This window comes from Capra hircus, chromosome 10, assembly GCF_001704415.2.
Source record: "Capra hircus breed San Clemente chromosome 10, ASM170441v1, whole genome shotgun sequence".
In the NCBI taxonomy this organism is placed as follows: domain Eukaryota; kingdom Metazoa; phylum Chordata; class Mammalia; order Artiodactyla; family Bovidae; genus Capra; species Capra hircus.
The window spans coordinates 36,168,871-36,184,743 of NC_030817.1; the positions used below are offsets into that span (position 1 = coordinate 36,168,871).

The 15,873-nt window shown below is 40.5% G+C and overlaps 1 protein-coding gene across 1 annotated transcript in view; it reads right to left on the minus strand.

Moving 5' to 3' along the window:
• CGRRF1 (cell growth regulator with ring finger domain 1) overlaps window positions 1-14,229 on the minus strand; it is a 28,301-nt gene extending 14,072 nt beyond the window's left edge. The window contains exon 1 of the mRNA XM_005685880.2: window positions 14,004-14,229. Within this exon, the coding sequence (XP_005685937.1) occupies window positions 14,004-14,107 (104 nt within the window). The 5' untranslated portion in view covers window positions 14,108-14,229. The remainder of the gene's footprint in view (window positions 1-14,003) is intronic.

Here is a 15,873-nt window from a genome sequence, read left to right on the forward strand (position 1 = left end):
TTAAGAGAGATTAGATATCCCATAGAATCGGAATATACTGTTCACCTGGCTGAGTCAACATACTCTTGAAAACAAAGATTTCTATTGTTAATTATTGTTGATTACAAAGGAGTTCCATGATTATAACCAAAATGTACCTAATACAATAGCAAAAATATGATAGAATTACTGAACTTTTAAATGATATAAAAAGTAAATATATATTAATATGCAGACTATTTGATATTATTTAAGGGACAAAAGAATTTTAAACACTAAATATAGCCCTTCATTTATATAACATATTCTCTACTTTTAAATTTCATGTAAAAATGTGATAAAGAACAAACTTAGAGGGAAAATGGAATGCATAAATTCAATTCCTTATAATGGTAGAAAGAAAATAAGTTTACTCAGTTTAAACAAAACAACTAAAAATGAAAACACATTAGTTAAACCAGGGGACTTTAGTTTAAGATAGCACAGTTACTTTAATACACTGTTTTCTCTCCAAACACTTAGCAGTGACATATTAAGCAAAAGAAAAATCAAAAGGAGCCCACTGAAATGAGTAAACAAATAGTGGTTTAGTCACTGTTTAAACAAAGCAATACTACCACTCAACAATGAAAAGGAAACAATCATGTGGATAATTCTCAAAAACATACTGTGCTAGAGAAGCCTTACATAAAAAAGTGTATGCTCTATGATTCCATAATAGGAAAGCCTACAGTAGGAAAAACTAATTTATGGTAGAAATAAAAAACAGAACAATGGCTGCTTCTAGGGGGTAGCAGTATGAACTGATTGGGAAAGGGCGTGAGCAAACTTTATCTGGTGATGGTAAAGTCATATATCTTGGTTGAGGTTTGAGTTGCATACATATGTTTGATAACATTTAAGATTTGTACATTTCGCTGTATATTACTTCAAAAGAAAATAAAAGAACTACAAACAAAAACAAATATTCAACTCTAGATAGCAATATGCAATGCTTTAATACTTATAGATGCAGAGTACAAACTTACTTTGAAGTTTCAAGAAATTAACATGAACTGATGGGTAGACAGAGGAATGGATGGATAGATACATTTGTAATAAAGACATTATAATAAATTGTTGATTGTAGAACCTAAGTGATGGGTATATGTGTGTTCACTATGTATTCTTTTAAGTTTTCTGTATGTTTGAAAATGTTAATTAATAAGTTTTAATGAAATAAAAGAGTCATAGCTGAGTTAAGAGATGGATCTTTATGCATCTGAAAAGAAAAAATAAAGTAATGAGTAAGACTGATACCATGGTTTGATATGTTCTGAGTCTGGCAGCAGGCAGCGGCAACTAAGCCTTCTCGCAGATAGAGGGCCTTACAGGTTGTCCACTCAAGACAAAGGCCAGAGCCAGGTTCACACCTTGAATCCAGGAACTGGGTCAGGGCAACATCAATATGGAACAGAATTGTCATTGTAAGACCCAGTCCTTCCTGAGGGGGTCTAGGAATCTGGTTACGCAGCAAGGATGAGGACAAAGGAAGGGGGCAGGGGACTTCCACTAAAATCCAGGCTGCAAGCTAAAATTTCAAAATCATAACTCTAATACTAAGAGAAAGCCAGTAAAATTAGCAAATGGAACAAAATTTCACTCCAGATGATTCTAATTTTATAGAACGTTGGATAAGCTTGTTCTATTCCTGCCTTAAAGAGCTAAAAAGCAAGTCTCTAACAGATCAAAGCATTCCAGGTAAGTTAACTAAATCCCAAAACAAAGTTCAAGAATATTCATATGAATACAAAATATCTAACACCCACTAAGGTAAAATTCACAATGTTTAGCGTTTAATAAAACTTCACAGGCATGCAATGAAGCAGGAAAATATGACCCAGAATGAGCAGAGAAACTAATGAATAGATCCCAGGGATGGGACAGATACTGGGATTAGTATTAATAGATCCCAGGGATGGGATAGATATTAGGATGAGTAGACAAGGGTATCAGTTGTTATCACCATACTCCACGTGTCAAGAAAATAAGTAAAGATTGTGCTACAGTATAGAGTCAAGGATGATACAGAAAAGATTCCAATCCATCTCTGAAAATGAAAAATACACTGGATGGGATTAGCGTAGACACCCCAGGTGGCTCAGTGGTAAAGAATCCACCTGCCAATGCAAAAGACACGGGTTTGATCCTTGGTTCAGGAAGATACCAAGAGAAGGAAATGGCAACCCACTCCAGTATTCTTGCCTGGGAAATCCCATGGACAGAGGAGCCTGGCAGCCTACAGTCCCTGGGGTTACAAAGAGTCAGACACAGCACAGCAACTAAACAACCACAGATATCACAGGACAAAAGATGAGTAAATGTGAAGATATAGCAACAGAAGTTATCCAATGTGAAACACAAAAGAAAAAAGGCTGAACAAAAACCCAAAACATCAGCGAGCTAAGGGAAAAGTTCAAGCAATCTAATATACACGTAACTGAAGTCTGCAGAGGAAGGGAAGAGACAACACAAGAAAACTGCAAACAAATATCTCTCAGGAACATAAATACAAAAATCCTTAACAAAATTTTAGCAAATTAAATCCAACAGTATATAAGGTTAATATTCAAGAATGCAAGGTTTATCTCAAGAATGCAAGGCTGGCTTAACATTACATTAGAAATATAATATAATACACCATATTAACAAACTAAAAAAGGAAAACCATACAATCTTTTCAATACAGAAAATACACTCAATACATGCAGAAAAAGTGTTTGCTAAAATCCAATGTCTAGTCCAATAAGTACCATCGGGAAACTAGAAATGTGGAAAAAGAACTTAACCTGATAAAGGGTGGCAATAAAAAAAAGTATAGCTAACATCATACTTAATTAAAAACTGCTTTCCTCCTAAAGTAAGGAACAAGATATTTAACAGCCATGTGTCCTTAAGCAATCACTCCAACTCTATGTAACTGTTTCACCACCTGTAAATGTTTATAACAGGGCTTGGCATTATGGAAGTGCTTGCAACGGTAATCTTGATGATGGAGTGGACTTATGGGTTGGCAGAGAGAAAACACAAATCCAGTAACTTCTCTTTGATCCTCAGAATCAGTTACCCCACCGCTTTTGACTTCACCGCTCATTGTTGCCCCAAGGCCCTTTAGAGGTCAAGTCAGGCATGTGAAGTGGTAGGACACAAGATATAATCTTCCTGTGACAGTCAAAACACCTTCTCTTTCTTAGTTACATCCTATAGAGTGAAAAAAGGCAAAGAAAAAAAACCACTCTACACATCAGTTCAGTTCAGTCACTCAGTCGTGACCCCATGGATTGCAGCATGCCAGGCTTCCCTGTCCATTGCCAACTCCCAGAGCTTGTTCAAACTCATGTCCATTGAGTCGGTGATGCCATCCAACCATCTCTTATCCTCTGTCATCCCCTTCTCCTCCTGCCTTCAATCTTTCCCAGCATCAGAATCTTTTCAAATGAATCAGTTCTTCGCCAGGTGGCCAGAGTATTGTGCTTCAGCTTCACATTAGTTCTTCCAATGAATATTCAGGACTGATTTCCTTTAGGATAGACTGGTTGAATCCCCTTGCAGTCCAAGGGATTCTCAAGAGTCTTCTCAGTTCAAAAGCAACAATTCTTTGCTGCTCAGTTTTCTTTACGGTTCAACTCTCACATCCATAAATCACTACTGGAAAAACCATAGCTTTAACTAGAAGACTCTTTGTCAGCAAAGTAACATCTCTGCTTTTTAATATCCTGTCTAGGTTGGTCCTAGCTTTTCTTCCAAGGAGCAAGCGTCTTTTACTTTCATGGCTGCAGTCACCATCTGCAGTGATTTTGGAACCCAAGAAAATAAAGTCTGTCACTGTTTCCACTATTTCCCCATCTATTTGCCATGAAGTGATGAAATCAGGTGCCATGATCTTAGTCTTTTGAATGTTGAGTTTTACCCAGCTTTTTCACTCTCCTCTTTACTTTCATCAAGTTCTTCTTTGCTTTCTGCCATAAGGGTGGTATCATCTGCATATCTGAGGTTATTGATAATTCTCCTGGCAATCTTGATTCCAGCTTGTGCTTCCTCCAGCCCAGTGTTTCTCATGATGTACTCTGCATAGAAGTTAAACAAGCAGGGGGACAATATACAGCCTTGACGTACTCCTTTCCCAATTCAACCAGTCTGTTGTTCCACATCCAGTTCCTAAGGCCCACTTGACTTCACACTCCAGGATGTCTGGCTCTAGGTGAGTGATCACACCATTGTGCTTATCTGGGTCATTAAGATCTCTTTTGTATAGTTCTGTATATTCTTGCCACCTCTTCTTAATATCTTCTGCTTCTGTTAGGTCCATACCGTTTTTGTCCTTTATTTTGCCCATTTTGCATGAAATGTTCTCTTGGTATCTCTAATTTTCTTGAAGAGATCTATAGTCTTTCCTATTCTATTTTCCTCTATTTCTTTGCATCAATCACTTAGGAAGGCTTTCTTATCTCTCCTTGCTATTCTTTGGAACTGCATTCAATTGGGTATATCTTTCCTTTTCTCCTCTGCCTTTCTCAGCTATTTATATGGCCTCCTCAGACAACCATTTTGCCTTTTAGTATTTCTTTTTCTTGGGGGATGGTTTTGATCACCGCCTCCTGTTCAATCCATAGTTCATCAGGCACTCGGTCTATCAGATCTAATTCCTTGAATCTATTTGTCACTTCCACTGTATAATCATAAGGGATTTGACTTAGGTCATACCTAAATGGTCTAGTGGTTTTCCCTATTTTCTTCAATTTAAGTCTGAATTTTGCAATAATTCTGGCCCCTTCCTCATTATTTAATTCTCCCTAACTCATCCCACCATTTTTTTTTCTTTACCCACACTGCCTGACTATAACTACATTACCAGCAATAAAAGCAAGAATTTAGATCTCATCGTGTTCATTTCTACTGTAGGTTCAAGTACTGTATTTCGGGTATTTTATAACCCTGTGCCTAAAAATTTCAATTAAAGAATGCTTTAAGGTATAAGAGCCAGAAACTCCAAAAGGCAAAGCTTTAGGGAAATATCTGGAAGCAGCCCACTGTGAGCATGATATTCCTTTGTGAAAAGCTTTTTATATATTATAATGTATCTGCTTTTAATATAAAAATATTTCTCCAAATATTTACATAGAGGTTATACCATATCTGCTCTGTGCCTATACACCTCAGAATGAAACAAATAATTTGACATGTAAATGCTGCTTCTCTTTAAGCATGCCTACCCAAGGCTGCTTGGCACAACATCACATCAACAGTTGGCAAAGTACATCTATTATTAAAAGAAATTCCTTTCTCTAGGTTTTTAATTTCTTTCCCTCATGCTTAATCTCGGGTCTACATTTTCAGTCCTTGATTTAACGTCTTTTAAAATTGTTGTTATAAATGTTGCTCAATATTCAGCCTTTTATCTGACATAACCTTTTTATTGCAAAGGATAACATACCCATAAAAAGGTACACAAAGTACTTTTCTGAATAACAAAATAATTGTTATTCAAGTTAAGAACCAAACAATATCCTCAGAAAGTCTCCGGTGTCACCTCCCATGTACTACCACTACTTCCTTCTCTATCTTGACCTCAAGTACTATAATTTAGTTTACCTGTTTTTGAACTTTTATATAGGTGGAAGCATGCTGTGTATACTTTTATTTCCCATTTTATCACATTGCATTGAAGATTCATTTTTGCATCCATACTTACTGCACTGTTGTGGCTATATAGTATTCTATTGCAAAAATATGCCATGATCTGCTTAAACATTCTACTCTTAATGGACATTTCAGTTGTTCTCACATTTTGGCCATTAGGAATATTGCTTATATGAATATTTTCATAACAGGTTCTCAATGTATATATGTAAATGCATTCCTCTTAGGAACGGAGTCTCTTGACCAAAAGGTCTGTGATTCAACTTTGGAGGATAATGTTAACAACTATTCTATATGGTTATAGAACCATATAGAGTTATACTCCACCAGCAATGAATGAGGTCCCCCCTTGCTCCATATCCTTGCCAAAACATTATTAGCCATCTTGGTAGGTGTATGGTGGCACTGAATTATGGTTTTAATTTATATTTTCCTGAAGACTAATGATATGGAGCACTTTTTATGTTTATCGCTACTTGGATATCCTCTTTTGGGAAAGCCCTTTCATTACCTTTCCCTACTTTTCTACTGGTTTGTCTTTATTTGTCTTGTTTATAGAAAATTCTTTATATGGTATGAATATTAGTCTTTTGCTTGCATATATCTTCAGCCCCTCTATACCTTGCTTTTTTACATACATAATGGTATCTTTAGATGAACAGGGTTCTTAATTTAAAAGCTATTAATCTTTTCCTTTAAGGTTGATGTTTTTGCTGTTTGACTTTTCATTACTGCTTTATATGAATTATGTCTTAACACTGCTACACTTCTAAATTAAAATCTCAGACATTTTCACATTCCTATCCCCTTAGAGGAGTCAGTAAAGCATAGCTAGAGTGGCCAGGGCTTAGTCAAGGCGCTGGGTCCTTATTTAACTTTGCCAGCCCTGTTCCCCTGATATCCTCATGCTTTGAGGGGAAAACAGGGGGCTAGGTGAGCAGAATTCACTGTGTGACAGAGTGACATCATAGCCCGACCACATCTCTTGTCCTAAACATTATGCTTAATGAGTCTAAGATCACGTCAGCAGACACCCTGGTGACACGTTGAGCTTTCAGCCTAGAATAATCCTCAACCTTTTCATATACATGACCTATGATGAATCTGCTCTTTTTGCACAAAATTTCCACAACTTCCACAGTTTAAACTTATTTGATGTGGGCCAATATTTCTAGCTTTAATGTATTACTCAAAGGTAACATGCAGAAATGATTTAGAATAAGGTTAAACACTGGAGACTGGCTATTCATAATTGGTGTTGACAATTCATAATTCATAATTGGTGTTGACAATTGGTTCTGTAAAATACTAGTATTTAGACCCAGTAATGTATGGGCCTCTGGCCACCATCCTTACATCTGGTCTTTTCCACATTTTTAGTCAAAAATCTGAATAAAGACATTGATGCCTTGTATCAGATCATGGCTGATATGATTTTAGAAGATATAATGAAATATAAAACTGACAAATTTTCTTTTCAATCAAATTGCAATAAAGACATTGATATGTGGTATCAGATCATAGCTGGTACAATTTTAGAAGAAATAGTAAAATATAAAACTGACAAATTTTCTTTTCAATCAAATTGCATTTTTATTTTTTTCCACTCAAAGTCATTTTGACAACTCTTAATAATGGAATGCTAACTAAATAAATGTTTCTTAACATTCACTACTTTCTCTTTTATATAAATCCAGCCCCCCCCCACCTTTTTATTTCCATTAAGAGAACTTTCTAAAGAGAGAGAGGGGGAGAGAATTTTCCAATGTTTTTACTATTATAATTTCATACCTAATCCTCCTGGAATTTTCAATAATTCCAGTTTTTTCCATTTCTAAAGTGTTTGCTGCACTTTCATACTGCTTAAACTTCCAGCGCAGTGGTAACCTGGGGACTTCCGATTCAATCCATGCTTTTTCATAGTGCCCATCCACTGTCTTACCCTGTACACACTTCCTAAGCTTCCTGTCAGCTGCTGAATCAATAGAACTGACCTCCTTTTCTCACAGAGTCCCTCATGAATAAAAGTTACTTTGAGGAGAAAGTTTCAAGTTCCGAAAGTAAACACATTTATCACCCCTTCAGACTTGAGCGCTAAAGCCAGTTAGAAAACTTAGCTGTTAATCTGGGGGTGAGGGAGCTTCTCTTCTGTGACATCTTGCATACTGGCCCACTGGGTCAGGATATATCAATAAAAAACTTTCATGGGGAAATCCTTGGAGAGGAGGAGGGTTGTTCCTGAGCAAATTTGAGTCAAGGGATTCAATCTCTAAAATTCTGTGCCTATAACTATAAAAAGAAGGGTTAGAATAAGTTATCTTCAGGCCCTATTAAGGTCTGAAATGCCATTTCTAAAAGTTTTTTCTTCTAAATTGTTCCAAGGAATTTCTTCCCAGCAGAAGTGTCACATATCTTGTACCCTAAGCAAATACAAAATAATGTTATATTCTTTTCCTAAGAGGGATTCCACAATGGCTCAGTGGATAAAGAATCCATCTGCAATGCAGGAGACACAGGTTTGATTCCTGGATTGGGAAGATCCTTTGGAGGAGGGCATGGCAACCCACTCTGGTATTCTTGACCGAAGAATCCCACGGACAGAGGAGCCTGGAGGGCTACAGTCCGTGGGGTCGTATGATTGAAGCAACTGAACATGCACCTCATCACCAACCTCATCACACACACACACAACCTGCTGCATTCGACACGTGAGATGAGAAATAGTCAAAGTCAGTATCTCAGGCAGGGTTGGCAGGAGACAGAAAACCACATCAACATTTTAGAAAAGAATTTAATATAAAGAACTATTAACCAAGTACTGGAGGACAGTCAAGGCAAGAAGGGGACACTAAGGTATCCCAGCAAGAAGCAGTTATCCATCCTAAGGCTAAAGAAACAAAAGGAAGCATGGGGATTACTACAGCTAGAAGCTGGGAGAAGGAATCCCCCAGAGCTGGATCCAGACCTCTGTAGTAGGAGTGCTGGCCAGCTGGTACTGATATTTCTGAAGGAGTGCAGTAAGCCTGATTCTTGGTGTGAGGAAAAGTTGAAAACTAAAATAAACTGCTGCTTCACAGGCCAGGGTGATGCCAGTAGTGCAGGAATGCAGACCAGGAAAAGGAAGCAAATGGTTAACAGGAAGTCCCTTCTTCCTTTACCAGCCTTCCAGACTCTTTCTAGGATGAGATGGTTGGATGGCATCACCGACTCGATGGACATGAGTTTGAGCAAGCTCTGTGAGTTGGTGATGGATAGGGAAGCCTGGTATGCTGCAGTCCACAGGGTCACAAAGAGTCAGATACAACTGAGCAACTGAACTGAACTGGCAGAGCCTAACAGGGAGCAAACTAGCATAAGAGAAATAGCTTTGCAAAGTCCCAGCTCCAGAATCAAAAGCAGAGTACAGAGAGTGCGCCTGCAGCTGAGAGACAACAGACTTTGAGAAGACCTGATGGAAGATTCACAGTGCCCTTGGGGCAGTACGCAGGAGACAGAGACCTTCCTCAAGGGGACCTGACCTCACCGTCAAGCAGGGGCTCCAGCTCTATGGGTTGACTTAGACTTGAAAAGTAGGCCAAAGGTCATAACTCCTCACTATGACAAGTCAGGTTTCTAGTTCCAGCCTGGAGTTTCTCATTCTGTGTACTTGATGTAGGACTTAGGAGGCCACCTCTCTATTTTATTCCTAAGGACACGGTAATCCATTAGCCACTTGATCCTTGTGGGCCAAATCATTCTCTGCATTGTCCTCCACTGCCCGTTAGGGGACGGAAGTCCACGTTGACTCTTGTAGTTATGTGTTGTCACTTCACTTCAGATCAGGAGGTCCACCCGAATGGCAGCATCTCCCACATCATAAAAGCCCTACAGTGGACAGGCACCAGAGATGTTTAAGGCCACCAGTCTCTCCTTAGCGCCCTTGTGAAATGTGTCTTCCAGGTCGTGCTGAAGGATGCAGTCAGAGGTAGGTGTGCAGGTGGCACATAAGAAATCCAGTCCAATATTCCTATCTTCCTAAGTCCAGATTTCCTCTTCATTATGCCAGGAAAGTTCTAGCATCTCAACTTTATTAAATATAGGGCAGCTCTTAGTCCAAGTTTCAGTCAACCATCTACAAGTTAACACTTAAAAGTCAGAATTTCTTAAGAATACATCCAGATCAATAAATGTAACTTGATCCACTGTTACATTCTATCCTCCTTGCCCTAATCTATTTACACTTCATTCCCACACATACTTCCCAAATTTGCATGGATACAAATTAGCCAACTTTTGTTATTCTTTTAGAGGCTTGGTTCTTTCTAACTAGGTCAGGTTTTTGTCCCTGTTCTGTGGAACATGAAGAGATCTGGGCCTAGCGACAAATGGTTACAGAGGTAGGTTTTGAGTATAGACACCGTTTGCAAAGCAGCTGCCCTAAGAGAGGTATATTACAGGATCTTCAAGCAAGAGAAGGCCCAGTTTTCTCGGACATGGAAAGCAAGCTGCTTCCATCAACAAGGGAGGCACACACAGAGTGACTGGGGTTTCAAGATTCTCAGCTCTATCAAGTGCATTTAGATATTGCCATTGTAAGTTTGAGGGCTCTGACTCCTAGTCAGTGTCCTGAACAGGACTATGTAATTCTAATACCGGCACAATTAAAACTGTGTAGCTTTGTGGCTACAGGAAGTAAAGAGCTTTAGCATCATAAAAACTCTGATTCTCTGACTGACTTGATCTGAGCATTTAAAGATATGAACATGTCATTTCCTTTCTGCAAGTGCTCCAGTGGCCCCACGAGCAACCATCCCACCCTTCCCCCAGTCTCTGCAGTATCACTGCTGCCATAACGGTCATGTACTTCAGCCACTTGGTCCCCCAAGGCACTTAGCTTCAGAAATCATTAACTGTAAGCAAATAAAGGCAGTAAGCTGATTAATCATGATGCCAATTCATACCATGGATTACTAGAATCTTATTTCCCATTGGCAAGGAGCTGAAGAAAAGACCAAACCCAAATCTGATCCTTAAAGGATCTCCCCCCTGGATCCCATTCTGAGTAACAAATTCTTAATCAATATATTAATATTTATCAGTCCAATCAAGGGACCAAAGCCACACCAGCATTTTAACAGATAATTTAATATAAAAATTTGTTAGCCAGATGTTGAAGAACTGAAAAGGCAAAAGCGAGACACTGAGTATCACAGAATTAGTTACAGTGGGAAGCAACTATCACTCCAGGGACACAGAACAGAGCAAAGAGGATTCCTACTGCTTAGAGATTTGGAGCAAAGACCTCGGAGCAACTGGGACTCAGATCTGAGGAAGATGTACTGAAATCTTTGGAGGGGTACAATGAGGCTAGTTCTAAGAGCGTAGAAAACTATAAACTGGGACCCACTGTTAAGGCCAGAGGGAGGCACCATTGCTGTGGTGAGACAGAGGAGGAAAATAATCAAACAGGAAGCAGCAAGTCCTTCTGTCCTCCTCTAGGCTTCTACTCCCTTCCCCTACTGGCAAAGCCTCATGGAAGCAGTGAGCTTCCAAAGAAGAAAGGTCTTTAGAGATTCTGCCCCACAGTCACCAAGCAAAGTACAGAAGGATAATAGCTTAATAATCTGTAGTCAAGAGGAAGCAGAGAGCAACTGCAGAGTCAGGGTCATGAATTAACTGAAACTATTTAAGGATGTATATAGCACTCTGGCCTCCTTTCTGCACACTGCCTGGCAAAATAGCTAGAGCTTGATAAATCTGAGAATTAGAGCTCACAGAAACTATCATGTAGTTAAACAGAAATTCAACACTTTCAGTTGTATTATCCTTTGCCACTGGGATTCCAACAGTCAGGTGCTTCCATTCTTTCTCTACTCCCACACAGTGTGAAAGGCAGGGAAAGGAACTAAGCAATGGGTTTTGCAAAGCAGTACTGAGGTAGGAACCATGACAGAGAAGACAGATGCCCAACAGAAATTACATTGGGGGAGCTTAAAGAAAATGACAAGCACAGTGAAAAAGCATAGTGGATTAATGCATTTGCCTTCTGCCTGGGGGTACTATTAGAAAATTACTTTGAGGAGCTCTAGATGGCCTTCACTGTAAACACTAGTTTAAAATAATAATAATAAGGTTATCTACATGGGCAAAGCTAACCCATATGGAGAGAATGGCTGGATTAAGCTTAAGATGACTGGTTAGGGCCAAATCAGGATGGAAGTGACTGGCACTTATATAGTTTTGTGGCCTCAGCCATGCTTAATTCAGACTTCTCAAAGTTCTACAACTATCTGGGCCTCCATCCTTGTAAAGAAAGTGAAAGTGAAGTCGCTCAGTCATGTCTGACTCTTTGCGACCCTACGGACTGTAGCCTACCAGGCTTCTCCGTCCATGGGATTCTCCAGGCAAGGATGCTGGAGTGGGTTACCATTTCCTTCTCCAGGGGATCTTCCTGACCCAGGGATTGAACCTGGGTCTCCTGCATTGCAAGCAGACGCTTTAACCTCTGAGCCACCAGGGAAAAGTCATACTTAAATGGAGTGTTTGGATAATCATTAACTTTTCAAACCAAGTCTCAAATTTGGCAAAGCCAGGATTTGAACCCGTCTGACTCCAAAGTCTGTCTCTTTACCACCCCTGCATGAGGTTCTGAACTACCCTTCACTTACAGACACCACCATCACTATCAATAGGTCTTTACTAGTTTTCCTCCTCCCATAACTAAAGACAGATATCTACAATCTCTAATTAGCTGAATCAGGCCAACTGAAAATTAATTTTAAAATTATTAGGCTGATTGAAAATTAAAATTTAAGGATATTATGCAATTATCAACTGGTTACTTATTTTCCTTAATGGAGGAAAATTATACTCTTGAAGACTCTAACAGTTTAGCCAATAAAAATCTTGTGTTTAGACATCTCTTCTCACTTAGACAACATCTTCCTAACTCCAATTACAAACTTTCTTGAAATGAACAACAGCAAGAAATTCTGATGTGTCAAGAATATCAGATTGTGTAAAATTGGTCCTATTCTTCCCCCACCAACCAAGAAAGAATTTTATAATCTACTGCTGACAATGTGGAAAGCAGTGTGAAAATGTTAAAAACTTTACTTAGTTCCTAAAGATGGCATATTTTCAGAAATTGACAAGAGCTTGTGTTCTTTCTTTAAAGCAATCACATGTGCATGCTCGGTTGCTCAGTGGTATCCGACTCTTTGTAACCTCACAGACTGTAGCCCCCCAGACTCCTCTGTCCATGGGAGTTTCCAGGCAAGAATACTGGTGTGGGTTGCCATTTCTTCCTCCAGGGGATCTCCCATCCCAGGGGATCTTCCTCCAGGATCTCCCACATCTCCTGCGTTTCCTGCATTGGCAGGTGGATTCTTTACCACTGAGCCACCTGGGAAGCCCAAAGTAATCACATATACATGCTCAAAGGGTATTTTGAAACTCATATTACACAGCCTGCTCTATTCACTAGCATGTCTCCTCTGACCCTCTGTTCACGTAATCTCTAAAATGCCTTCTGTTCTCTACTATACACATTTAGCTCCACTTCTTTTTCAAAATACTCACTCTTCAAAATCCAGCTCATGTCTCTCTCTTCAAAGGATGGACCTGTAAGATGGTTTCAGCTAGCTATATTATAAGACGACTCTAAACATGATACAATGGCATCTCTTCGAGAGAGAAATTTTAGAATCTCTGAGCTAGAATGGCTCACAGATGAGCTAACAGTCTACTCTCCTAGTCTCCAATAAGAGAAGTGCCCTTATGCCTTAGTGTAACTTATCTCTGAGGTCTCTTCCAGCTCTAAAATTATGTCTTTATAGTTTCACCGTTCAAAAGGTGTGGAATGTGTGTAGAAACCAATACATTCTCAAACGGTTCAGAGTTCAGTTGTAAGTTACGCTGGAAGATCTCACGGCAAGTGCTCAGTTCACGTCAGAAGAGCAACGAACAACTGGGTCTACTGTCCACGTCTGAGGACTGTACCGCAGATGACGGGCTCACTCCGGGCACACAGTAGGCCCCAAATCCGGACAGAAGCCTGTTGGACAGCCTCTCTATCCTCACACCAAGACCAAGCCCTTACTGGCTGCATAATCACCTAGAAAAAAGCTGGGTAAAATACCTCAATCCTGCACCATCCCCAGATACCCGCAGCGACGGGGATTGGACGATGATGCAGGGCAGTGATGCGGATAGGTGTCCACCTTGTTTTCCTCCTGAGCCAGTGGGAGCCCTGAGCACCGGCTCTCCGACAGCCCCAGTCCAGCAGTCACCCTGCAGCCCGCTGCTACTCATCTCCCCGGCTGTCCGCCCGGACGCCACTTGCCCATAGCCCTGGGGACTCTTACCATCCCAACACCAGGCCGGTGGTCACGATGAAGCAGGTAAAGACCACCGCGATGTAAAAAAGAGGCGAGTACTCATAGAGCGTTACGAGAAACACCGCAGCCATCAGGATCTCCTAAGCTGAGCCGGGCTCCTGCCGGCCAGCCCAGCCTAGCTCAGCCGGGCCCTCTCCGCCAGCGTAAAAGCCACTACGGTGCCCCGGAGCGGACAAACTTTGTAGATCCGCACTAGCCTAGCACTCCAGCAGGCTAGAGGTAGGGGTAGCCTCGCCGGGAGCAGGAGCCTGCGTGCCAATCACGGGGTCGCCTGCAGGGCTCGCCCCGCCCCTCCCGCTCCAGTGCCGAGTTACCGGCTTCGCCGAGGGGCGGGGCCCAGGCTCGCCCCGCCCCCGGCTCCGGGTCTTGATATCCAGCGGGCGTATTCTTTGGCTGTTTGTCCTAGCGGTCCACGGTTTTCTGCGGCAAAGTCAGAAGAGATATTGGTGTCGACTCCGTCCAAGACTCAGGTACGGTGTTTTGATGCCAGAGAGAGGGGACTCAGCCCGAAATCCACGTCACAGAGCGTAAATCCTGAGATCCTGCCTATTACATCTGAGAGATGTGGCAGGAAGAGGAGAAGCGGCATTTTAAGTTCTACAAAGTAAAATAACCCCGCACCAAATCTTGTTTTCTGTTCACAAAACTTACAAATAGGCACTGTACAAAACACCAACGAGGCCCCCAAGCACTTTTTAGGTGCCTTGTCAGCCTTTTCAAGTTGGATTTAATGCTAGAGGCAAATTAGCATTGGGTGTCAAGATTCTGAGAAATAAATCAACTGTTTTCCCATATGCCTTTCTTCTTTTCTTCGTCCTCCTCTACCCCTCAAATTAGAATTAGATACTTGAAAAAAATTAAATATTTGAATTTTTGTATTTTCACTTTAATAATAATTTAAAATATGTGTGCATATGTGATATACACACATATATACTAGAGATCTCTTCAAGAAAATTGGAGATACCAAAGGAACATTTCATGCAAAGATGGGCTCAATAAAGGACAGAAATAGTATGGACCTAATGGAAGCAGGAGATATTAAGAGAAGGAGACAAAAAATACACTGAAAAACTATACAAAAAATATCTTCACGACCCAGATAATCATGATGGTGTGATCACTCACCTAGAGTCAGACATCCTGGAATGCGAAGTCAAGTGGGCCTTAGGAAGCATCACGACGAACAAAGCTAGTGGAGGTGACGGAATTCCAGTTGAGCTATTTCAAATCCTAAAAGATGATGCTGTGCAAGTGCTGCAATCAATATGCCAGAAAATTTGGAAAACTCAGCAGTGGCCACAGGACTAGAAAAGATCCATTTTCATTCCAATCCCCAAAAAAGGCGATGCCAAAGAATGCTTACTACCACACAATTGCATTCATCTCACATGCTCAAAATTCTCCAAGCCAGGCTTCAACAGTACATGAACCGTGAACTTCCAGATATTCAAGCTGGATTTAGAAAAGGCAGAGGAACCAGAGATCAAATTGCCAACATCTGCTGGATCATCAAAAAAGCAAGAGAGTTCCAGAAAAGCATCTACTTCTGCCTTATTGACTATGCCAAAGCCTTTGACTATGCAGACTACAACAAACTCTGGAAAATTCTTAAAGAGATGGGAATACCAGACCACCTGACTTGCCTCTTGAGAAATCTGTATACAGGTCAGGAAGCAACAGTTAGACGTGGACATGGAACAACAGACTGGTTCCAAATAGTGAAAGGAGTACATCAAGGCTGTTTATTGTCATCCTGCTTATTTAACTTATATGCAGAGTGCATCATGAGAAACTCCGGGCTGGAGGAAGCACAAGCTGGAATCAAGATTGCCAG